Raw genomic sequence first — 25959 nt, 5'->3', positions numbered from 1 at the left:
GCAGAGTATACCACGTGGAGGATGCTATTATGCAGAGCATGCTTTTCTTCCCCCAGTGGTGTAAATCTATTATCTATAAATCTATTATCAATTATAATAAACAAAAAACCCATAAGAAAGGATATAATAAAACAAGCAGGCTAGCCCTATGGGCTACAGACTGAGTGTATGAGGTCACGCTGCTGGGGGCAAGCCCACACCATTCCAGTACCTTCAGATTTAGGACTACATCACAGAAAAAAAGGGTATAACAACACCCGCTTCCTGAGGTGTTTGTGAGGCTGATTAATGCATGTAAAATGCTTTGAATGCCTCTGATGAAAGGTGCTGTGCCAGTGTGAAGCTGGATTAAAATGATGGCTGGTGGGGGTTATTCTCTCTGATATGCTCATCTAATGCCATGCCAGAGGCCTTGGTTCAAGTCTTTCAAAAGTGACTAGTATTTTGAGTGCCTTAGTTTTTGGGTGCCCAACTTGAGACAACTTGAAGGAGCCGGGTTTTCAGCTGAGCACTCTCCCTCTGAAAACCAGGCCCCTTAAAGTGTCTCAAGTTGGGTACCAAAAAGCACTAGTCACTTTTGAAAGCCCTGGCCTGGGATTCTAAGCTCCATCTTGGCTTTTGGACCCACAGAGGTCATCTCACAATGAGGTCGAAAGCAGTCTAATGAACACTGGTCTTCAAAGGAAAAACCCCTCAGAATGGGAAATACTTCACCATTTCTGAAGCAGGAATTCAAGAACCTGGAGGAGAAGCATTTTGATGGGCGTACGTTCCACCTTTCACATAGAAAATGAGTATGTATCTGCATAAGGAACATACTTTTTAAGACAGGCTTGGAAATTCTTCATTCCTGTGCCAGGCAAGATTTCCTACATAAATCCTGAGAAGCCTGTTAATGACAGCATATCTTTAGAAGAAAATGATATTACTCCAGGGCAGTTCTTGTCACAATTACAGGTTTAAATATCACCCCTTTTGGATTTCTTCTAGCTTTTTAATTCAAAAAAGAAAAAAAAAGTCGTTAGTATGTTGTTGCAAGTTATCCCTTGCTGACAAGGCACTAACTCATGCAGAAATGACAGGTTTTTATGTAACTTTTTTTGTTTTTGGAGATCAGTATGAAGTAGACTATTTTCTCACTTGAATATAACTTTAGGTTATTGATGCCTTAGATCAGTGCTTCCCATCTCTTGAGCTGGGGCCCCCTGTTTGATGTATCCATTTCTGGTCTCCAAAATGTACCCTTGTACCACTTCCTGGCTGCTTGTTTTTTGTCTCCTCTACTTCTCCACTTCCCGATCAACAAGTTTGGTGCATCATCAAATCTGGACTGTTGCAACATAATATACCTGGTATGATGGATTTTTCTTTTCTGACCCACATTAGAATAGACAACGCATGTTGGTGACCTTCATTCAGCTGCTTCTCCTCCCACAAAATGCTGCACGCTGAAAAGGAAGAGCTGGCTTTTCCTTTCATTGGATGCCTGTTTATTTAAAAGGAGAGAGAGAGAGGCTTGAATATGAAGAGGAGTCTGTCTGTGCCTAATACAGTAGAGGGATTGTTCAGGACCAATACATCCTTAGGTAAAGATAACATCAGTAACACTGCTAAGGAAGAGTCACCTTTGAAATATCCTGCCCCCCCCCCCTTAATTGTAGATATCATTTAACCTTTGCAGATGTTAATTGGAAAATTGGCACTTCTGAGCCAGTCACAACCACTCTATAATGGACCAGAGGGGCCACTGCTGAGAAAAGCCAGGCACTCCATCCCCCCATCCCAAGAGCCACACCCTCTGTCTCCACAGCACTCCCCCACCCTTGCTAGTCTGAAGACTGGGAATGGCTTCTCTGTTTTCATTTGTCTCCAGCCTCTCTGAGCTGTGCGTTCCTCTCCACATACCAGCTGAGTATCCCATTGTGCAGCAAGAAGCCGGAGTGACTGCCACTTTCTGACACAGTAGAAAAGAGAATCATGGTTGGTCACTTTTCTGTTTTAAAATTACATCAGAATAGATCAATAGCATTACCTGCTACAGAGCTTCTGCCCACAGAAGTGAAAGATCTCCAGGTACAAAGTCCCCGCGGGTAGCCATTAAAAGGTTTGCATTTATGAATCATCTGAGTAATTGGTCCATTCAGGCTGGATACTCCTCTTCTTCTCCATACTTTCTTTGAGATTTCTGCAGGGAAAGCTAATTTAGGGTGACGCAATTGGCAATCTCATTCTGCTACTCTGTTTCTTTCACTGAATGTGAACTGCATTTCTGTAGATCCCTGAATCCTTGAAGAGCCTTCTTGTGCACTCTGCCAGGGAATCATGGAATACCCCCTTTGCATGTGGGAAAGGGAGATGCTCATATAGAGCGTTCTCTTGCCCTACAGGTCTTGGAGGCATGATCGGGCCCAAAGTTAGTGATCAGTGTTGCAATAATACGGTGAATGTTTTCAGATCATTGACTCCTTGCAGTCCCAGCAGCTTTTCAGTTGTGTTTCCAATTTCCACAACAAAGCAGTGGCCTGTGACTTATGCAGCTGTTGTTTATCTACTTTTTTTGTATTTCATAGCTCATCTGTTTTGGCAAGGAGGTGTGAAATTGGACCATCTTGCCTGGCTTAGGAACCATTTTTATTTTCTGACTAGCAATGGGCCCAAGCCACAAAATTCAAACTCCCCAAAGTACAGAACTATCCAGAGCTAGGGTTTTGTTTTCTGCCCATTTCTGTCTGACAGGCCCCATTATTATTACTAAATTTTTATATTGTGCTTAGAGGTCAACCAGATCGGGGCCTCATTATGCTAGGTCAGGGGTTCTCATACTGGGGAGGGGGTGACCTCTCAGGAGGTCGCAAGGTTATTACGTGGAGGGGCGTCACAAGCTGCCAGCCTCCACCCTCAAACCCTGCTTCGCCTCCAGCATTTATGATAGTGTTAAATATTTAAAAAGTGTTTTTAATTTATAAGGGGAGGTTACAATACAACAGTTTGAGAACCATTGTGCTAGGTATGGTACAGACATATAATAATTGACAGTCCATGCCCCAGAGAGATAATTACGTGATGGCAAGAGTCAAGATTTTCCATTGTGGCCAAAGGACATGCCACAATCAATCAACAGTTGGTTAATCTAGTGTGGGCCAAATCTTAGGGTCCCAATCTGTGCACCCAACGGACTCTCTATGCATTGATCACACCCTCCCTATGAGGAATGGAGGTTCATTCATCTTTGTAGCAGTCATCCCACACTTAAGCATGAGTGGGAAAGAGAGAGGGAAGAGGAGGGAAGAGAGCAGGAGGTGGAGGAGGACATGTGCTGGAGAGATGTGGTGTTCACTCCTGTTCCTAATGCCTACAGACAAGGAAAGTAAATATGTACAGACAAGGATCCCTCTAAAAAGGGAGCCCCAGAGCGAGGCGCCAGCAGGGAGCTTGCTGGCATTGTGGTTTCAGAATTATGGTGGCCCAGAGCCAAGGCTGATGTGCAGGGCCTCTGTGTGACTGTAACTGCATTGTACTTAATTTTGGGGCTGGACCCCTTGTGTTTTTCATGGTGAGAAGCAAACCCTGCTTACCCTACTGAAGAACTCAGGAGCCACTGTCCCCATGGCAAGTATGTACAAGCAGGGTCACTATCTGGCCATCAGTTTTTGCACCCTATGATCTCAATGAGAATTAGGCCTGAGTGAGAAATGTATTTAAAAAAAATTGAGTAAGGCCTTGTGTATTTGGCTCCATATCCTTTGGGGACATCTAGATTTTCCCCCTGAAATCTCTGAATATGAATTTGATTCATGTGATGAAAGGGAAAGAATTACAGCTTTCACATTCATGCACCATTTACCTTTTTATTTTCTTTTATTATCTGGGGATATTCAGTAAATCAAGTTCTCCGGATACATCTAGGGATTCTGATTCTATTTGTGGGGTCCCATTAGTAGCCAAAGCAGTAAATTACTGCTGCTGTGTTTGAAAATTTGTTTAGCTACAGTACATTAGTCCCTTTTGTTTGCTTTTCCACTGATGGAGTGTACATTTTTATTTGAGAATTTGTTTCTTGAATGTCTCATTTATGAATAATATAGGGTGTAAATTGTGAAGGCTGTAGAACAAAACCTAAAAAAGAAAGCACCCCAACTAGCATGCAGAATTCATTTTAAAGCTTTTCATAAAATGTTTAATTTGTATTGGGTTTTTTTTTAACCCCAGTGTGAGTAATGAAAGTCTGACCTTTCTACATAAGGTAACTATATATAATAACCTTTTCCTGGGTCATCCAGCTATCTTTGTTTGTTTGAAAGATTGATAGATCATAGGGTCAAGGGACGTGTTTTATTGTAAGTTTCTGTTCCAAATTTCCTGACATTTTTGGTTTTTTTTTTAAAAAAGGACCTCTAAAAGGCAGAGTAAGGGCTAATAAGAACCAGATCCTAAAGTGATTGTATGTCAAAATGTCAAAAATAACAGCTTTTCTTTGACTCCATAACATTAATCTTAAGGCACATACCTTTACATACACACTGTTTTAATAGGTTGAGTTTTTGTATGTGACCATTTACTACAGAGTGACTTCTAAAGTGACAACAAAATCCCTTGACGGTTTTCAGTAGTTTGGTTTATAGCCTGATACGGACATTTGTTTACCTATTCCGAATCACTTCTTTGTGATTAAAATTAGAGGTCTCCTACTTGTGCTGTAAAACCAAATCCTAAGTAAAGAAAAGCTTCATTTCCCCCTTGCTGGTTTGTAGTGTCAAAGTTATCACCACGGCAGCAGACCTTAAACCTGAAAGTTAACTTATAGAAGGAAAGACAGAATGTATATTAAGTGGGAGCTTTCCAAAGGCACAAGGGACAGTGAGTTGCCCAACTCCTATAGAAAGCCCATGGGAGTTGGGCATCTTACTCTCTCTGGGTCCTTTGCCAATCCCAAGGGGTTTTTACACTATAGCATTTTGTTTTCATTTGTCTAAAAAAAGCAACCAAAACCCTAGATAAATATAAAAGTGGTATTCTGTATTAATTTTGAGCAACAATTGTAACATACACTGTACATCTAAAAGTCATGAAGCCCTGCAGAGCCAAAAAAAAAGTAAGTGTGTCGAGAGATCCTTAGATGGTACAGACTACCATAAATAAGACCTGAAGGAGGAGAAAACAACACACAGCTCTAGAAAGTGTTCTGCATACAGTGTTACACACATGCTTCACTGAGAATCTTATTTAAACAAACAAAACTAAGCTGGGCAAGCACAGCCAGTAGTGAACTTCCTGCTGTCCCCATGCAGTTTGTATCAAATATTTAAGCTCAGTCCTCTGGGCCTCTTTAACTCTCTGATATGTTTCAGGCACAGTTGCAAAATCATAAAAGTACAGTATCCCTTCCTGTATTGCTCTACTTTTTATTAATTTAAAACAACGGAGAGAGCAACCAGGACTCTTTCCCCCGCCCCTTAAAAAACACGGCTTCTGCTGATCAGACCCACTAGTTTTGGCTGATCTCCTTCAAATATGGTAGATAGGCAGATGGACAAATGAATGGCTAGAATTTTTTTCCCCCATTGAGAAGTATGCTCACCCCTGTTTCCACACTTCCATGAGAAATCCTGCTAACTCCTTCTTTAGCATAACTGGAATAATTTAAACCACGAGTTTATTGAACATATGGAACAAACAACAAATCCATCCAACACATTCAGACTGGGTGACTCCAGATTGTTGTATCTTGTCAGAGTACAGGGCCGGCTCTGGCTTTTTTGCTACCCCAGGCAAAAAAGCCTCCTGCTGCCGCCCCTCTTCCCCCCTCCCCCCCAGCGTGGCAGGGGAGGGCACCGCAGGGCGCTCTCCCCGACCAGCCGGAGCACAGGGAGGAGGGCGGAGAGCCCAGCTGGGGCTCCGCTCTCCCCGGCGGCCGGAGCGCCGCGGGGAGGGCGGCGAGCCCAGTCGCGGCCCCACTCTCCCCGGCGGCGAGCCCACTGAGGCTCCGTTCTCCCCAGAGCCGGAGCACTGCACCGCGCCACCCCCTCCAGGTGCTGCCCCAAGCACAAGCTTGGTGGGTTGGTGCCTGGAGCCGGCCCTGTCAGAGTAACACAGTTTTCATGTAGAAATTTCCAGCAGTCTGGACTGATGAGCTCTGAAGTGTAGTAGTGCTGATGCATGTGGATATTGGGGAAGAACCAAGCAGGGCCGGCTCTAGGTTTTTTGCCGCCCCAAGCAAAAAAAAATGTGGATGCCCCCCACCCCAGCCCTGGGCTCCCCCCCGCTTCTTGCTGCCCCAGCCCTGGGCTCTCCACCTCAACCTGCACCCTCCTGCTGTCCCAGCCCTGGGTCACTGGTAACTCGCTCCCAGGGCGGGTCATTCAGCAGGAATTTTGGATGTGCACAGAACACAGACAGGATTGGTTCCCATATGGTTACAGAACTGCAGTAAAGTGGAACAATTTTCAGCTTGTGTGATTGGAGGATATCTGGATGCATATTATAAGACTGTCCTACATAAATGAGGAAAAGTTGAGGTGCCTTTATTATTCTTTTCTTCCACTCTTTGTTTCTATAGGGAATTTGCCAATGCAATCACTGTCTTCCTTTAAAACAAATAAAACTAAAAAAAAAAAGCAATGGCTGTTGAAAATAGCAATTCCAGTCCTTAAAATCACTGGGAAGCATTGCTTGCTCAATTTTATCCTACTTTTTCTACAGCAAGTTACAGTGGATCAGTATATTTGATTTGGGAGAAATGAAATAACAGCTGCCCAAATTGAGCTTGAGCACTCCTGAATTTTGAGGGTGTTCAAATCTGGAAGGCAGGTGCTAGATTCCCTTTCTGAATATTAGCTATATCTGGAAAGGAAAAGTCAATTTCTGCTTCCATGGCTCAGAAGTGGAAATCCTCCTACATGCCTGGTACTGTATCTAAAGCTGCCCAGATCCTCTAACACAGCCTCCCCTCCCTTACTTTTCATTTTAAAGTCTAGTGGGATCCACATACCTCCCTTGCTAGGCTTCAGATAGAGAGGTGCACTGTCCCTTTAGTCCACCCAATTCCTTCTTTGGGGGCTGCAAGGTGAGGTCACACCAGTATCCCTAATCCAGTCTGGGGAAGTCTTCTGAAGGGGATATCTGGGGCAAAGCCTTCTACTCCTTGGGCTGGGCACACTTGTCCCCCACTCACAGTGCCACCCCGTTCTAGCAGCCAGCTCTCCATTCACAGCAAGCTGCAGCATGGCTCAGCTACCTCACTCCCTCCTCCCCCCTTTCCTGTTGATAGCTGCCAAGGGATTGCTGGGAAATGTAGTTCTTTCCCTGCTCCAGGGCTGGCTCTATAGGCAGAGAGCTAGGCAAGGAACTAGAGCTCCCATGGGTTCTCCGCTTCTGCAGCGTTGCGAGAGGGGAGGAAGTGAGTTTAAAAAAAAAAAAAAAAAAAGGATGGCCAGAGTGCCGCCCCCTGCAAATGTGGTGCCGCAAGCACCTGCTTGTTTTGCTGGTGCCTAGAGCCGGCCCTGGAACCAAGGTAGGAATAGCTCTGCATCCAAATGCAGAATATGATGAGACTAATCCACGGTGTTAAATGAATGCCAGTGATGAATTCCAGGTTGTTGCTAAGAAGTCTAGTCAACTGAGGCAGATTCCCTGACAGCCCATGATATGGCCAATGGCCATAGTGGAATGAGTATTTATCAGTTTAGACATAGGATCTCTTTCTATTTAAGTTTTAGTGATGTGCAAATGTATCCATCTTTTAAGCCCTGAGCGAGACACTTTGTTTCTCCTTATCATCAACCTACACTATAAAAAAGAAATTAGTTTCTATGGTGCAACCAAGATAAAGCTTCATGATTAGTATGTGGGGCCAGTTTTCAGACGTCATTGATTAGGTAACTATTTTGGGATCCTAAATGCAGATTTGAATTTTCAAATCCAGAATTAAACACTCTTTTTCTGGCTCCTGAGTTTGGAAATTGTTCTCCTCATCTCTGTCATTCTCTCTTTGAGTACAGGAAGTAGGATTTGGAGAGCAACTCCAAAGGAACATTTTATGATGTATACAGAATTCTGAGCCAGCTTGGTGTATGGATCTTTCCATTGTGCACAATCCTACCTCTAGGATACAGCATACTCTACCTTAAAAAAAGACACTAAGAGAAGGACAAATCAGGCAACCTTTCTACTCACAAAATGAACGTAAAGGGCCTAATCCTGCATTCCCGTCATACCCTAAACTTCTACTGAAGTCAGTGGGAGTTTTGATTGTGGAAGAAATGTAAGATCAGACTCGGAGAGATACATCATATACAGTGTTATTGAAAAGACTATCTCAGTGTGGCAGGCAAAATCCTTCACCCGTGTTATTGCTTTAAGATGTGACTTTGGAAAGCTAAGATAGAGTAACTAGGGGGTTGCAGTGAAGATTAACATTCCTTGGGCAGAATGGCAAGCTTTTATTTTGAAAGCCACCTGGGTTCCACTTAAAGCAGTAAAATACATAAGAATTTATTATGACTGGGAAAGTCTCCTATTTAACCAAGTCAAGACATAACTGTGGCAGTGTGTGCACGTTTTGCCTTTCAAGACACATACCGTGGTATATTTTGTCTTTGCACAATTACTTTTAGAGCACAGCTGTCATTATTCTATAACATCAAAACAGCACAAAGTTTCAATATAAAGGATACAAAATATTTAGATTTTATATGCAGTGTCTCCAATTTATGCTCTTGGAATCATGAAGATGACTTATGATGTGTTGTGTTTGCTTTGGCAAAGGCTCAAAACCAGAAATATATTTCAGGCTAAGCTCTGCTGATATTATCTCAAGTCATTTAAAAGTTCATTATAGGGCACCCGCTAGTGCTGCTATAGTAAAGGATCTGTCAGCATTTTTCAAGGGTTTATAACTCAGCCATTTAAAAAAAAAAAATCTCTGTAGGCTGAAACTCGGCATTCAGGGTCTGGGCCCAGCAGCAAATTATTTTTACAGATTAAAAAAATCAAATAGAATATTTTTAAATTATAGGTGGGTTAATCGTTGTTTTGAAATTTTCTACTTTCAAACCGTTTCCCTCTACTTCTCTCACTTAAAATGTTTTCAAAAATTGTATTATAGGGTGCTACTCTAAAATACGGACAAGCTTTCATTGTGTGTTAAAGCTAGAAAAGGCAGAGATTAACTCTGAATATATCAGAATACTTTGCACTTGCATAGTACAGCACTCTTCAGCTTCAAAGTGTTTTACAAGTATTATCTAATTCATCTGCACAGTGTCTGTGATGCAGGGAGGGCTTATCCCCACTTTACAGTTTGTTTGTTTGTTTGTTTTTAAAGGAGCTTAAAACACATGCATAAATCCCATGTGAATTTCAAGTGGATTTGGATGTCTAACTCCCTTAGGCCATTTAGAAAATCCCAGCGCAAGTGCTTCATCCAGTGACACAGAAGGCATCCATTCCGAGCCAGGATTAAAACTCAGGAGTTCCAGGTTCCCAGTTTTGCCGCTACACCATTCAGTTCTCACAAGCACAATAATTACTTCGCACAAAAAATTCAATTTCATTTTTAGTAGCTTCTCATGTATAGCAATGACACTCGACCTGGAGCTTCTCATGTATAGCAATGACACTCGACCTGGAGCATCTAGAGGGCTGCTTAATCACAGGAAAGACCATCAAATTAGCCATGGCACAACACGGCATTGTGCTGTTTGCCCCGTGAAATGTATTGATGTGTACGAATATGGCATTATGGCTACATGTTGTCATCATCTGTGCACTGGCCATCATAATATTTTATCAGCAACTTTCAGCCTGCTGCTGAAAAGCACTGAAGGAGGTTCTCCTTCTAAGGAAGGGCTTCTGTTTGTAGAAAAGGTGAGATTAGGGAGGGCTTTGATGGAGGTGCAAAGGGGATAAGAGGGAGACTAGATGGTTTGAGAGATGCCTGAATTCAAGAGAGGAATTGAGCTATGTATATTAGTTGATCAATGCTCATTGAAAGAGTGGAATAGATGCAGCAATGTTGTAGGGTGGAGCAGGGAGGGAGTCAGTAGTCTAGAATAGATGCTATCCTTAATAGGGCTATTAAACAATTGAAAAAATTAATTGTGAGATTAAAAAAAAATCTTGATTAATCAGAGTTTTAATTGCACTGTTAAACAATAATAGAATTCCATTTATTTAAATATTTTGGAGGTTTTCTACATTTTCAAATATTGATTTCAATTTCAGCACAGAATACAAAGTGTACAGTGTTCACTTTATATTATTATTTTTATTACTAATATTTGCACTGTAAAAAAGATAAAAGAAATTGTATTTTTCAATTTACATCATACCAGTACTGTAGTGCAATCTCCTCATCATGAATGTACAATTTACAAATGTAATTTTGTTTACATAACAGCACTCAGAAATAAAACTGTGTAAAACTTTAGAGCCAACAGGTCCACTCAGTCCTACTACTTGTTCAGCCAATAACTCAGACAACCAAGTTTGTTTACATTTATGGGAGATAATGCTTATTTACAATGTAACCTGAAAATGAAAATAGACATGCCACTGTTGTAGCCGGCATTGCAAGGTATTTATGTGCCATATGTGTTAAATATTTGTATGCCCCTTCATATTTCAACCCCGATTCCAGAGGACATGCTTCCATGCTGATTACGGGTTCTGCGCGATAACGCTCCAAAGCAGAGTGGACCAACGCACATTCATTTTCATCATCTGAATCAGATGCCACCAGCAGAAGGCTGATTTTCCTTTTTTGGTGGTTCGGGTTCTGTAGATTCCACATTGGAGTGTTGCTCTTTTAAGACTTCTGAAAGCATGCTCCCTCTCAGATTTTGGAAGGCACTTCAGATTCTTAAGCTTTGGGTCAAGTGCTGTAGCTATCTTAAGAAATATCATAGTGGTATCTTCTTTGTGTATTGTCAAATCTACAGTGAAAGTGTTCTTAAATCAAATAACATACGCTGTGTCATCATCCAAGACTGCCATAACACACAATATATGGCAGAATGCGGGTAAAACCACGGAGCATACAATTATGCGGGTAAAACCACAGGGGACATACAATTATCCCCCAAGGAGTTCAGTCACAAATTTAATTAACGCATTATTTTTTTAACAAGCATGGACAAGCATCATCAGCATGGAAGCATGTCCTCTGGAATGGTGGCCAAAGCATGAAGGGGCATACGAATGTTTAGCATATCTGGCACGTAAATACCTAGCAATGCCGGCTACAAAAGTGCCATGGGAACACCTGCTCTCACTTTCAGGTGACATTTTAAATAAGAAGCGGCAGCACTATCTCCCGTAAATGTAAACAAACTTGTTTGTCTTAGCGATTGGCTGAGCAAAAAGTAGGACTGAGAGGACTTGTTGGCTCTAAAGTTTTATATTATTTTGTTTTTAAGTGCAGTTATGTAACAAAAGAATCTACATTTGTAAGTTGCACTTTCTTGATAAAGAGATCGTACTACAGGACATGTCTGAGGAGAATTGAAAAATACTATTTCTTTTGTTTATCTTTTTTACAATGCAAATATTTGTAATAAAAAATAATATAAAGCAAGCACTGTACACTTCGTATTCTTTGTTGTCATTTAAATCAATATATTTGAAAATTTAGAAAAACAACCAAAAATATTTATAATAAATTTAAATTGGTATTCTATTATTGTTTAACAGTGTAATTAAAACTGCCATTAATCGCGATTAATTTTTAAAATAGAGTTAATTTGTTTTGAGTTAATCACTTGAGTTAACTGTGATTGACAGCCCTAATCCTTAATAATGATTAATAAAAGAAAATGGGACACACTCACCCACCTCGAACTTCTCCAGTCTGGCTAAGTTCAATAGTATAATGCCTTTAACGTATACCAGTGGAAGATCTCTCTTACTATACCTCTCTCAGTAAGTAGGTACAACAGTGTGGGATTTTTGGAAGCGTTGTCAGACCTTTATTTTATTTTTACTTATAAAACTACTTTGATCTATGTGAAACTTTTGTTACGAAATGCCAAGCCACATGAAAATTGCCCAGGTTCAAACTTTACTAGAAACTCAAACCTCTATTCAGGTTCACAGTTGGTTGTAGCCTTCTCTGATTTATGGTTTGGATGCAAGATTTATGGATGTGAAGCTAAACTGAGTTAAATTCGGCAGATTCACCGTGTGTTTTAAGGTTAGTGTGATACTTGGGAGGGAAGAAATTAAGCACTAAAACAAATAGAAACCTTAGAAAAGGGTTGGACGTTCCTCAAAACCAAAATCACCGTTTTTTAAAGCTCTATTTCCATTTATAACTTCAGAATAACCTTTCTGTATCCTCCATATAACCAGTACTACATCACTGTCAATTATGACTACTACTTTGGTCTCTATACACTGATTCTCAAGCTTGTTGAAATCTACTCAACACTCACTTCATTCCTGACATCTCATGCCTTACTTCTTAAGAAACATTATGTATATGGTATTAGTTGTCTGTGGCGTTGTCAGCAAGATGGTCACAAGGAAATTAATATTCCACTTTCTGACTGTATTGTATAGAAAGCAGCTAAATTGCTGCCTTTGAAATACAATGAAGAATTATATAGATCAGCATGGTATAGAAATGTTATATTGGATAATTAAATGTGGTTATTCAGAAGTTCCATGCTATTAATGTGATTTTATTAAATGCAGATTGCAGTGAGAACCCAAGAATGTGTGAGCTGATGTAGATTACACTTCTGCGTTTTGTAAGATAGTGAGTCGAAAGTATTTCTAGTCCTGCAGAGAGGCATGCAGAAATGATTAAATATGATATTAGGCTTGTGTGGAGAACTGACTGGGAGTTGGGGGACTGAATCCTCCTTCCCAGCCCAGAGTCAGAATTGCAGAGAAGCATGTCTGTTACCCACCGTGGTGCCTACTCTTACCTGTGGGCTGGAACAGGGATTGCTGCCCCTTTGTACTCATTGCACAGGAATTCTTGGATCACCATATCCATGACAGCACAGATCCACTGTTGTCTCGCCCAGCTCCTGTCAGCACATTAGAAGTTCACCTAATTGACACAATGAGTGTGTAGAGATTTCCTTATTATTAAAATTAATAATGCCTAGGGACCAACCAAGAGCAGGGATCCATTGTGCTAGGTGCTGTACAAACAAAGTGGCGGTCTCTACCCAAAAGCGCTTACATTCTAAATAGTCTAAGGATCGGGGGAAGAGATGGAACACACAAGCAGAGTCAACAATGTTGACTGAAACGTCGTAATGGCGCCACAAATTTTGGAGGTGGTTTAGTTAGGAAGGTATTAGCTAAATGGAAAGGTGAAGGAAGGGAGAGGAGGCAACATAGAGGGCAGGGGGTGAGACTGACGAGACTGAGTAACCACAGTAGAAATAAATAATAATAATAATAATTAGTAATAGATTAAGAGATATGTGTTCATCATTCCTTTGAAGCCAAAGATGGTATTTAATGGAGTTGTACAAACCATGTTGATCATTTTGCCAGTAGTCAGTATATGCTGCTTTACCAACCTTTTCATTGTTTTTTAATGCTGAGCTTAATACATGATAATCAAAGATTTTTTTTATTGTAATTAAGTGGGTTTAATGCTGGTGTTAGAGTGCAAACAAGGAGATTGAACTTTTCTGGATATCTATAAAATGGGCACAGCATAAATAATACATCAGAAATTTCCCCACCAGTATGCTTCAGTCTTAAGCTGAAAGGTTTATTCCCAAGTATACTTCTTATGGCTCATTCATTCCTTGGCCTAGTTGCTGAGACAACTGACAGATGGTAATACCTTTTGGACTCTAGTGCCCAAAGTTGGCTTTGAACCTGTGACATTGAGTTGAAAGGCTGCGTATCCCATTACTAATACCCCAATCCATCTAGGTCTCTGATTTGAAAGGACTTAATTAAACCTTGAATACTGTTAACCAGAATTAGTATTTTGACTGAAAGATGTTGGATAAAACAGCCCTTGACGGAAGAAGACTATGTTCACAAATGGATTAGAAAAAATTAACATGTCTCCAAATTTTTATTTAACATTCCTCATCTTCAGAAAATTAAAGAATTCTTCATCTTATAATTACACCTATCATGTGAGCTACTTCAGAGTGAAACCTGACTTAAACAGTCTTTGCAAGATAATATCCTGAAATACCAAAATATGTCCCCATCTCCCCCATTTTGAATTTTGGCCTTATTCCTTAGTATACTTAAAGATTATAAAACTTATAATGTGCTTTGCAAACATTAATGAAGATGTATTTAAATCTTTTTTTTTCTCTAAAATGTATGCTATTCTGCAACTCATTTTAAAATTGCTCTTTTAGGATTATTTCATATTTAGATCCTAATGCATAAAGCGCCAGATTTTTAGAAGAGCTAAGTACCCACTTAATCAGCAAACTAAATGGTCAGATCTCAAAAGAGTTCAGCACATTGAGTGCTGGGCTCTTTTGAAAATCTGTCCAGAAGCGTCACACTGGGAGCTGTTAGGTGCTGAGCCCCTTTGAACATCTGGCTCCAGATGTGGGCGCTGAGCACTTGAAAATATCCTTCCTGATCTTATTTGAAAATCTCCCCATAATTGTAAGGCTATGAAGTGAGGCAAGAAGTGCAATGAGGAGCAATGAACAAATTACTGAATGCTTGTTATATTAAGTGAAGCAAAGTAATATAACACTGGGGAAAGCTGAGAAAGAGAGAGCTCATAACACCCATTTTTCTAACCACATATCTGTGCGGAGAAAAGAGAAGTTGCAACTATAGTGTGCTTCTCTAAATAAGATACATTGTCCCTAGTGAAGGCACCTGAGCTTGTTCCTTTTACTACCACACGACGTTATAGTGGATATAATGCTGGCTGTGAAAAGCATGGCTGGTCTACTCAGAAGTGCTGAAGTTTGTCATTGTCTGATTTTGTTTACACTCAGTTCTCTCATCTGCCTACATAAGGCAAGAATGAGATTTCTTTAAAACATTGTTCTGTAAGTTGGAATTCATTGTTCACCATCTTTCCCTGTATTTATTAGATTACTTCTTGACTCTTGATGAGCCTATGAATAATATAACCACCACCCTCGGCCAAACTGCAGAACTGCATTGTAAAGTCTCCGGCAATCCTTCTCCAACTGTGCGTTGGTTGAAAAATGATGCCCCAGTCGTTCAAGAACCCAGGAGGATATCTTTTCGTGCAACAAGCTATGGGTCTCGATTACGAATAAGAAACCTTGATACTACGGATACTGGCTACTTTCAGTGTGTTGCTACTAATGGCAGGAAGACTGTTTCCACAACCGGCGTGTTGTTTGTAAAATTTGGTAAGATTTCTCTCCCTTCAAACTTTCTGGTTAAACAATTGCTTATGAAAATTACCAAGTGAACAACTCTGGAGACAACAGTCCTGTTAGCTGAAAAGGTTACATGGACCCCCGATTACTCATTTGAAGAACTCAGCAAATAATATGTATGAATAATTTATTTAACTTTTAATTTTTTTCATAAATTATCCAGATTTTCCTCAAATTTACTGTTTTTTCAAAAATTTTCAGTGAATAATGTCTGTGAATAATTCTTGGGTTTTAGATAATTCACAAATAGTTGCTTCTGAGGATGCGGTACTTGAAAGTCAGGCTATTTTGTTTGGACAAATACATAGAATTCTCACTTTTACAAAGCTCTCTGGTAATAACAGACACCTGGTATGTTTCTGATTTCTGACAGGAGCAGACTAAATCTCATAATCAGATTTCTGGAGCAAATACTTAATAATATCAATTTGAAATATTATGCAACACTAATTAAAATTTGCTGATTCAGTGAGCATTCCTGCCAGTGAACTCAGTTGCTAGGATATTTGCAGGAAGTGCAGGAAGCAAATACAAAAAGGGGTGTTCAAACAGTCAAAGGCTCTGATCCAAAGCCTGTTGAAATCAACGGGAATCTATCCATTGAGTTCAGTGGACTTGAATCAGACCTAAAGAGAATTTTTTTTAAAATTCAAAAGAATATTCACACGAACAAATGATGCAGTATTCATCCAGTTATAGTTTCTAGGTGTTGCAAGTGCATAGAGCCCTGCATGGATACAAATTTGTATCCACAGATATAAATCTGTATACACGGAGGTGCAGGGCTCTACCGGGAACTTCAGTGGGGAAAGGAGCAGCATGTCGGGCCAGCACCCTGCACCGGCAGCTCCTTCGGCGTGGCTGTACCGCCCCCAGTCCTGCGGACTGAGGTGGGCACCAGGCTCACCGGCAGCTGTCCCTGGTCATGCTCGTGTGTTGAAGCGGCTCACATACTCCCAGACAGGAGCTGCTTCCATGCAGCGGTTTGTGTCTCCTCTTATGGGGATGAGGGGAAGATATAAGACCTGGGGATTGAAAGGACAGTATTGAACAGTGTGCCACACAAGCATGGATTTTTGGAACAAAAAGTGTTAAATGGATTTCCTGGGGAAAGTCTAGGGAGAGGTGAAGGTATGCCCTGAAAAGGGGGCCATTGTCTGCTGATTATCTGTGATTACATGAGACCAAGATCAAAGGCCCAAGCTGCGTAAAGGAAAGATTGAACCTATTCATGGTGGTTCTGACTCTGAGACAGTTATGAACTTGTGACCACGGGGAAAACCCCAGTTGTGGGTTTTGAAGGACTGACACCAACCAGAGTCCAAGGCTGGAGTTGGGATGACCTTCTGTAAGCTTTTTAGTATGCATGTATATTCTTTTATTGTTTTTAATGTGCTTTCTCTGTAATGCTTCACCTTAAGAATAAATATGCTTTCTTAAAAAGAGCTGTGTGGTAACTTGTGACTGCTGGCAATTATAGCTATGCATAGCCTTTGGAGAGACAGCAAAGCAGAGATGCTGGCCTGTTGAGGCTGTCTGGCTTGCTGGGGCTATAACAGTGTAGACAAAGAATTCCTGTCAGGAGGGAGAGAGATGCAGGTTTTCACCCAAGAGAGGTCATGGCTGAGGATCCGGGAGCCTAGAGTGGGCTCCCTTGAGGGATCACAGAGCAGGAATAGAGGTGCAGTGTCCCTGAACTGTGACAATTTGTTAGACAGCTTCTGATGTATGGTACAGTTTTGTCTTCTGCTTTTGGAAACTAAGAATCATCTGCTAAAATAAATAAACCATATTCCATGTGATATACCATTGCTTTCATCTTTTAAAAGGTTTGCTAAAACTTTGTGTTAGCTATCTCTTCATAACTAATATCTGCTGTTTTTATTCTGTTGTTTCACCAGGTCCCCCGCCAACAGCAAGTCCGGGATCATCGTAAGTTGTTTCATGTCTATGATACTGGTTTATTAATTTTGGATTTGAGCAGTCAAACGTTAACTCATCATTTTATGTGATAGAAGCAGTTATACATTCTGCTTAAATTCAGATAATATATAGTAATTTAGGATAACTGTATGATCTATTCCATAGGAACATTTTTCTAGTATGATACTGATTCCTATTTCTTACACCAGACTCTTTTAATTTTCAACATTATTTTCTTTTATAAATGCTTTGGACCACGATACGTTTAATGTTCTCACAGGAATCCCATGGACTTCAGCTGGCATAATGAGCATGGAATATGGGTAGAATATGGCCCGACTATGTGTTAGAGCCCAATCTTACAAACACTTGCTACTGGGTGTAGTTCTTATTACCGCGAGTAGTCATGCTTATACTAGAGCAGGGGTCAGCAACCTTTCGGAAGTGGTGTGCCGAGTCTTCGTTTATTCACTCTAATTTAAGGTTTCGCATGCCAGTCATACATTTTAATGTTTTTAGAAGGTCTCTTTCCATAAGTCTATAATATATAACTAAACTATTGTTGTATGTAAAGTAAATAAGGTTTTTAAAATGTTTAAGAAGCTTCATTTAAAATTAAATTAAAATGCAGAGCCCCCCGGACCGGTTGCCGGGACCCGGGCAGTGTGAGTGCCACTGAAAATCAGCTCGCGTGCCATAGGTTGCCTACCCCCCTGTACTAGAGGATGGTAGTAAGCACTATGCCTATTAGAAGTGTTCACTGGATGAGGTGCTTACACATGAAATGTGCACTTGGAAGTGGTGTTTCATTATGTCATGGCAACATTACATACTGGAACTTAGGGTATGTCTTCACTACCAACGTTCTAGCACTGCCACAGCAGCATTTTAACATGCCTGTGTAGTCGCGGCACCAGCGCTGGGAGACAGTTTTCCCAGCGCTGTAAAAAAACCACCCCCCATGAGGGGAGTAGCTACCAGCGCTGGGAGCGCGGCTCCCAACACTGGTGCACTTCCTATACTGCCACTTTACAGCACTGAAACTTGCATCACTCAGGGGTGTGTCTTTTCACACCCCGAGCGAGAAAGTTTCGGCGCTGTAAAATGGCAGTGTAGACAAGGTGTTGAAGCCCGGCCCTGTAATTGGCTTCACACAGATGTACCCTCGTATCTGTAGACGGTGCCATTGACTTCAGTAGTTCTCACTGGCATAAGGATCCTCCCACATCAATCCAGTTATGGGATAAAAGATGCAAGTTGCTGATCTTGTGTTATTTTTCTTTTTAAAAAGAATCTTCAACTGTTCTACAGTTCTGAAGTCAAGTTGCTGGCCCTGTATTATGTGTACAGTTTATTACCTGCATGCACAGGGGGAATAAAGCTGAAACCTGACCAGTTGTGACATTGAGGAAGCTGCATTGGTTAAAAAATAAATGTAAGAGTAACCAAAACAAATACACTAAACCACTATATACATTTATTAGGTGTGTGAAATCTTGAGGCTGGTGACTGTTCCATGTATAAAGATGATCAGGTAACTCTGTCCGTATTGCAGAGAATAAATGTGATTGTTGCAATCTAAGGAAAACAAGCCTGTAACCGCAAAATGACATGCTATGATGCCCTCTAATGGAATATCACAAAATGTGTCTTTGTCCTTCTTTCTGAAGGTAATTTAAATAAAAGCACCTTGGTTTGCTTAGGAAGGGAGAGCTTTTTATTTCCACTTAGACTTCTTTTGTAGCTTTCTAACCTTGAGGAAAGTACTGTTAAGTGCCTGTTAAATCCCAGTGCTGGATAAGGTTGTGTTCCTCTGCAGTTCAGGAGACTTGATTAGTAACTTGCAAAAACACAATCTTCTGTACGTTTGAGTTGGGCGTCTATTGAAAAGAGGTTTTGCGGTTTGGATGAGTTAAATTGGGTGTCACTGTCTGGTGAAGAAAATGTGCAAGAAACCAGAGGTGAAGTAAAGAAAGAAGAGGAAGAAAGGCTAGCTTTTCACTCTCTTGGCCAGTCAGAATTTTAAGTGAAATATATTTGAGGACTTCTTCCAGCCTCTCTCTCTATGGCAGCTTCTATGCGCAGCTAGCTAAGGCCCTGATCTAATCACACTGAACTAAATGGGAGTGTTCCAACTGCTTACTGAGTTCTAAGGGACTAATCCAAAACCCATTGAAGTCTATGGAAGGACAATCACTAACTTCAAAGTACATTAGATTGGGCACTAATTTAGGAAGTGAACATTTTATTGTTTGCTCCTGAATAATAAAAGATTTCATTTAATTTTCAGCACACATGACCCATTATTTTGCATGTGTACAAATACAAAAGTGTTAAAAAGAGGAAATTAAAGAGAGAGTTTATTTCCAATAGCTGTTTTTTTTAATCTGTGTATATTATAATTTTGTAACCAAAAAATAAACTTTAAGGAATCACACCTCATCACCCCAGAAAAGTAGATTGACTCTTAAAGGGGATTATGCTGTAATACACATTGTGGAAAACATGAAATATGAACAGTAAATGGAGTATGCTTTGTTTGTAGAAAATTTGCGCTATACAGAACTTAACTATGTGTAATTATTGCGGGGGGGGGGTCAATCAGGGAAGATGCTTATTGAAAAGTAATGGTAAACTGGTAATCCATACTAAACTAGAATAAAAACCTTGACAAGGGGCCCTGAAGATAGTGGGCCAATTTTGCTGCCAATTACATGAGTGCAACATTTATGAGAATAACAGCAAAGTTTGGTTCTAAGAGTATTAACTTGATAACTAGGGAAAAAATAGTGTGATGGGAAAAATTAAGGAAAAATGGAGGGGTAAAGTAGACTCCAAAAATGAAATCAACATTGCTTTTCTTATTATTTTTCCCAGGGCCGGCTCCAGCATTTCTGCCGCCCCAAGCAAAAAAAAAAAAAAAAAAAAAAAGCCGCGATTGGCGGCGGCAGGTCCTTCGCTCCTAGAGGGAGTGAGAGACCTGTCACCCCCGAATTGCCTCACATGCCACCCCTCTCCCTTGGCCGCCCCAAGGACCTGCTTGTTAAGCTGGTGGCTGGAGCCGGCCCTGATTTTTCCTAACATGTTTTCCTAGAAAATTATTTAATATATTCAAACATGTTCCTCTCATCGCAAGCAAGCAACTAAACAAGTCTGATAAAATTTTATTTAAACCAAAATGCTAGCTTCTCATTAGGGAAGAGCCGGTTTTAAAAGTAAAAGCACAGTGCATAAGTTAAGTGCCGTGTCTCTTGCTTGAATCTGTGATCCGCAGAGGTAAAGAACACAGACACTGCAAATCTCCTGTACAGGGAACATGGAGCATTTTGTCCAGTAAGATAAATCTTATGCCGGCATATTTGTTTGTATAGCAACAGAAATTGTCCTGGAGTGTCTGATATTTTGGTTGACACCTTCTTCAAAGACACATAGGTTCTGGAGTCTGTCTCTTCTGTATAACATCCTTCGCCATTAATTGCATCTGCCCTCAGATTATTAAATTGGCTCACAACCATGAGGTTCTTTTAGAAACTTCGCAGCTGTTGGATGCCCAGATGGTCATGAGTGTGAGTAATGCCTACTTCCATCTGTGACTGGCCAGAAAACTCAGCCCGACTCAGTTTGACTCAGAACTGTGATTTGCTAGATGGTCTGTTTCCCTTTGAGTTAATGTGATACTAGGGAGTGTATTACCTTGCTAGTGGCAGTTCTTTCTTCCAGATGAGACATAGAACTGAGGTCCTGGCTGCTTGGGCCATATAGATCACATGGCAGGAATTAGTCCTGAAGTTCTGGCCAAATTCAGTTTGGGTAAATGCATTCAGTTTACCTAATATCCCCATAGAAACGGCAGAAAGATTATATTCTTCTTCCTTTGCTGTCCAAAACTGTTATCACATTTCACTCTATGTAGCGGTGATTGTCTCTGTGAATCAACATTTAAATTTGTAAAATATTTTGGGATCCTTCTGGACGAAGAGTGCTATATACATGAAAGGTATTAATTCGTCAACACTTTAGTCTGATCTAATTGTGTTTCTCCCCTCACCCAGAATAACACAAGCTGCACTGGTAACAAAATAGATTGAGGATAGTGATGTGCTTTAGTGGGCATGTTTTCCCCTGTTGTCTTTATTTATCTTCCACAAGTGCCTGGTCATTCATGTATTTCTTTTGAGAGCAATGTTAAAAAGCCACATATTCAGCACTTTTTCTTCACATAATATATAGGTTCATAACTCTGCAGTGACATGGTACCAAAAAAAGATGGCCCAGCTCTTGCATACAAATTTTAAAAAAGAGAGCTCGAAAACTCTTCTGTAAAAGATGGCAGCAGTAATAGATGTCTTGACAATTCATGCATGCTTTACATTGTTATTCTCTCTGCTTGCATGAACAAATTGCATTTTCACTACAGCTACTGCCAAATGCCTGTAATCATTCATTAAGTTAAAAAGTAAATAAATAAAAGAAACCCTAACAAGAACATACCACTGCAGGTTATAAGCAAACCAAGAAACCATGGTACTTCTGTGCTACGACCCTGGCAGTCCTTTCTTTCACGTTGTCTCTTATTTTAACACAGAATTTAATGCTCTTCTTATTTGTGATGTTCTAAGGATACTGTAGCTGCATGTTGTAGGTATCTACTGTGTATACCCTGGTTTGCAAACGAAACTTGTATTTCAAAGAGTTTAAAATGAAGGTCCCTTCTTTATAAATCAAGTATTATTTTAGCATTTACATAGTATCTTTCATTTTGAAGGAAGGTACTTTGCAAATGATATACATGCAGCCACTGAAATGCAGCCACCTCTTGTGCTGGAGGCAAGAAATTCTGTCTACACAACACTGGATGTAGAAATGCCTACTCAAAATAAAATTAAAAAGTGCCAAAGGATCGTTGAGGTACAAACAGAGCAGACAGGAAATCGGTTGTTAAAGACCCCTCTGAAATGCCTACATATGGCAAACTGCATGGACTTGATCTTTCTATGAACGGTGAAAGGGCTAGTCAGCCCTATCCTACTTTCAACCTGTGGTACCAAGGAATCTAATTACTTTTAAGCCGGAGCGTTCTTCCAATGATGTCAATGAATAAACTGCCACTAGTTTAAAGGGAAGTATGAGCTGGTCCCCTGGTGTTTAGAGCAGGCGTTCTCAACTTTTTTCTTTCTGAGCCCCCCCCACCCCCACCCAACATGCTATAAAAACAGCATGGCCCACCTATGCGACAACAACTGTTTTTCTGCGTATAAAAGCCAGGGCAAGGATTAGGGGGTGGTAAGAAGGGCAATTGCCCAGGGCCCCACATCACAAGGGATCCCACGAAGCTAAATTGCTCAGGATTCGGCTTCATCCTCAGGTGGCAGGGCTCAGGCCCCTGGGCTTCAGCCACATGTGATGGGTCTTCAGCTTTCTGCACTGGGTCCCAGCAAGTCTAATGCTGGCCCTGCTTGGTGGACCCTCTGAAACCTGCTCGCGGCCCCCCAGTGGGGCAGACCTCTGGTTGAGAGCCACTGGTTTAGAGAACTAAGTATCCATTCTGACTTCTACTGGAAAAATTGTTCATGCATACCAACTTTCATACAGTTCTTTTTCTACTGAGTTAATGAAGAATATAATATAAAACCATACAGATGAATTCTTTTTAGGGCTGCCGATTAATCGCAGTTAACTCATGCGATTAATTAAAAAAAATTAATCACGATTAATCGCAGGTTTAATTGCACTGTTAAACAATAGAATACCAATTGACATTTATTAAATATTTTTGGATGTTTTTCTACATTTTCAAATACGTTGATTTAAATTACAACATACAATATAAAGTGTATACTGTTCACTTTATATTTTTTTATTACAAATATTTGCACTGTAAAAATGATAAACAAAAGAAACCATATTTTTCAGTTCAACTCATACAAGTACTGTAGTGCAATCTCTTTATTGTAAAAGTGCAACTTACAAATGTAGATTTTTTTTTGTTACATAACTTCACTCAAAAACAAAACAGTGCAAATCTTTAGAGCCTACAAGGCCACTCAGTCCTACTTCTCGTTCAGCCAATTGCTAAGAGATAATGCTGCCCACTTCTTATTTACAATGTCACCAGAAAGTGAGAACAGGTGTTCGCATGGGACTTTTGTAGCCATCATTGCAAGATATTTACATGCCAGATATGCTAAACATTCGTATGACCCTTCATGCTTTGGCCACCATTCCGGAGTACATGTTTCCATGCTGATGACGTTTGTTTAAAAAAATAATACATTAATTAAATTTGTGACTGAACTCCTTGGTGGCGAACTGTATGTCTCCGGCTCATTCTGCCATATATTTCATGTTATAGTAGTCTTGGGTGATGATTCAGCAGATGTTGCTTATTTTAAGAACACTTTTGCTGCAGATTTGACAAAACACAAAGAAGGTACCAATGTGAGATTTCTAAAGATAGCTACAGCACTTGACCCAAGGTTTAAGAATCTGAAGTGCCTTCCAAAATCTGAGAGGGATGAGGTCTGGAGCATGCTTTCAGAAGTCTTAAAAGAGCAACACTCCGATGCGGAAACTACAGAACCCGAAACACCAAAACAGAAAATCAACCTTCTGCTGGTGGCATCTGACTCTGATGATGAAAATGAACATGCATTGGTCTGCACTGCTTTAGATTGTTATCGAGCAGAACCCGTCATCAGCATGGAGGCATGTCCTCTGGAATGGTGGTTGAAGCATGAAGGGACATATGAATCTTTAGTGCATCTGGAATGTAAATATCTTGCGATGCCAGCTACAACAGTGCCATGCAAACACCAGTTGTCTCTTTCAGGTGACATTATGAACAAGAAGCAGGCAGCATTATCTCCTGCTCTAAACAAACTTTGTCTGAACTATTGGCTGAACAAAGAAGTAGGACTGAGTGGACTATAGGTTCTTAAGTTTTATATTATTTTATTTTTGAATGCAGTTATTTTTGAATACATAATTCTACATTTGTAAGTTCAACTTTCATGATTAACAGATTGCACTACAGTACTTGTATTAGGTGAATTAAAAAATACAATTTCTTTTATCTTTTTTTACAGTGCAAATATTGGTAATAAAAAATAAATATAAAGTGAGCACTGTGCACTTTGTGTTCTGTTTTATAATTGAAATCAATATATTTGAAAATGTAGAAAACATCCACAAATATTTAAATAAATGGTATTCTATTATTAACAGTGTTATTAATTGCTATTAATTTTTTTAATTGCTTGAGAGCCCTAATTATTTTTCTACTTACCATTTGTTCTGTTTCTCACATTTTCTTTTTTTAACTGAAAAGCTTGAGAGATTAGATTTGGTGCGGAAAGGAGCAGTGCCTGTGGGACAACGTGAGAGAGACTGACAACTGTGTGCACGCATGTGCAATCTAGAACAGCTTCATATCCCATGCTCGTCCCCCCAGGGCCGGCTTTCGCAGGTGCGGGGCCCCACGCCAGGACACAAATTGTCTCGCGCCCCCCCCCCCGTCCCAACTTGGCCCCGCCCTGACTCCGCCCCCTCCCTGCCCCATTGGATCCCTCCCCAAATCCCCGCCCTGGCATGCCGCAAGCATGCCGCATTCCTTCTCCTCACCCCTCTCTCCCAGGCTTGCGCTGATCAGCTGTATGGCAGCGCAAGCACTGGAGGGAGGGGGGAGAAGCAGGACGCGGCTTTTTTTTTTTTTTTCCCCGCTCCGCTGGCAGCCCCGGACGTTGAGGGGCTCTCTTAGGCACGCTCTCTTAGGCACGGGGCCCCATTCCGGGGAATCGGCCTAATCGTCTTAAAGCCGGCCCTGCGCCCCCCCAATATCCGAGTAACTAAGCCACCATTGCTGTCACTGTTCCTGGGGAAGTGTCTTAAAGTCAGTTGGAATTAGGAGCATTCAGCACCTCCTGCTCCAGTACACTCAAGGCTATGTCCTAAAAGAGCCTAAAACCTGCCAATTGCACGGAGCTGCTGTGTCTCACGTTTGTTTTTGGGACAGACACATTTGGATAAATCCTCAGCCAAGTAAAGAGGCTCTAAGCCACAATTCTGCTCCCGGGATTGTGGGTGTAAGGATGCTTTACAGAAATGCATTATCACAACACTTCTCGAAATTTCTCTTAGTTTCCATGGCCTATTCAGTGGCCTGTTCCTTTAAGCACCTTTGAACTTTGCCACTCACTTAATCTTTGAGCTGTTTGGCTGCTGCTGTGATAGAGTAGCAGACAGGGAAGAGACAGAACAGCTCAGTACAGCAGCAGACTTTGGAGACATGGCACAGCAGATTCCAGGAGATAAGAAGATTTAATATTAAAAAAAAAAAAGATACTTCAGCCCTGGAAAGTAGTTGAATCCCCAGCCACCTCCCTTGTCAGGTGATTTTGCCCCCTGTTGTCACCTCTCATGATTTCCATTAGTTGGAGTGATCCTTTTACACTGGTTCTGATTATGTATTTTCTCACTCCAGGAAAAATTAGGAAGGCAATGGAGATGTAACACATTTACGCTGGTGTAACTAAGAGCAGATCTACCCCAGGGGAGTTTCATGGGTATAAAACTGATGTGAGAGGAGAATCAGGCCCATTGTAACGAGCCTTTTCACCTAGTAACCATGCTTCTGTTTCAACCTCTGTCATTTCAAGAGTGTAAATTGGCTCGG

The 25959-nt window shown here is 40.8% G+C and overlaps 1 protein-coding gene across 2 annotated transcripts in view; it reads left to right on the top strand.

The window, feature by feature from the left end:
* The window catches only part of ROR1 (receptor tyrosine kinase like orphan receptor 1), a 256201-nt gene that overhangs the window by 178928 nt on the left and 51314 nt on the right, over positions 1-25959 (top strand). For both annotated transcript variants that reach the window (XM_034778853.1, XM_034778854.1), the window contains exons 3-4: positions 15048-15335; positions 17267-17297. In XM_034778853.1, the coding sequence (XP_034634744.1) occupies positions 15048-15335; positions 17267-17297 (319 nt within the window). The remainder of the gene's footprint in view (positions 1-15047; positions 15336-17266; positions 17298-25959) is intronic.

The sequence above is a fragment of the Trachemys scripta genome, chromosome 8 (genome assembly GCF_013100865.1).
Source record: "Trachemys scripta elegans isolate TJP31775 chromosome 8, CAS_Tse_1.0, whole genome shotgun sequence".
NCBI classification, from domain to species: domain Eukaryota; kingdom Metazoa; phylum Chordata; order Testudines; family Emydidae; genus Trachemys; species Trachemys scripta.
The sequence above is the reverse complement of the archived record's forward strand: the minus strand, read 5'-3'. Positions and strand labels throughout refer to the sequence as shown.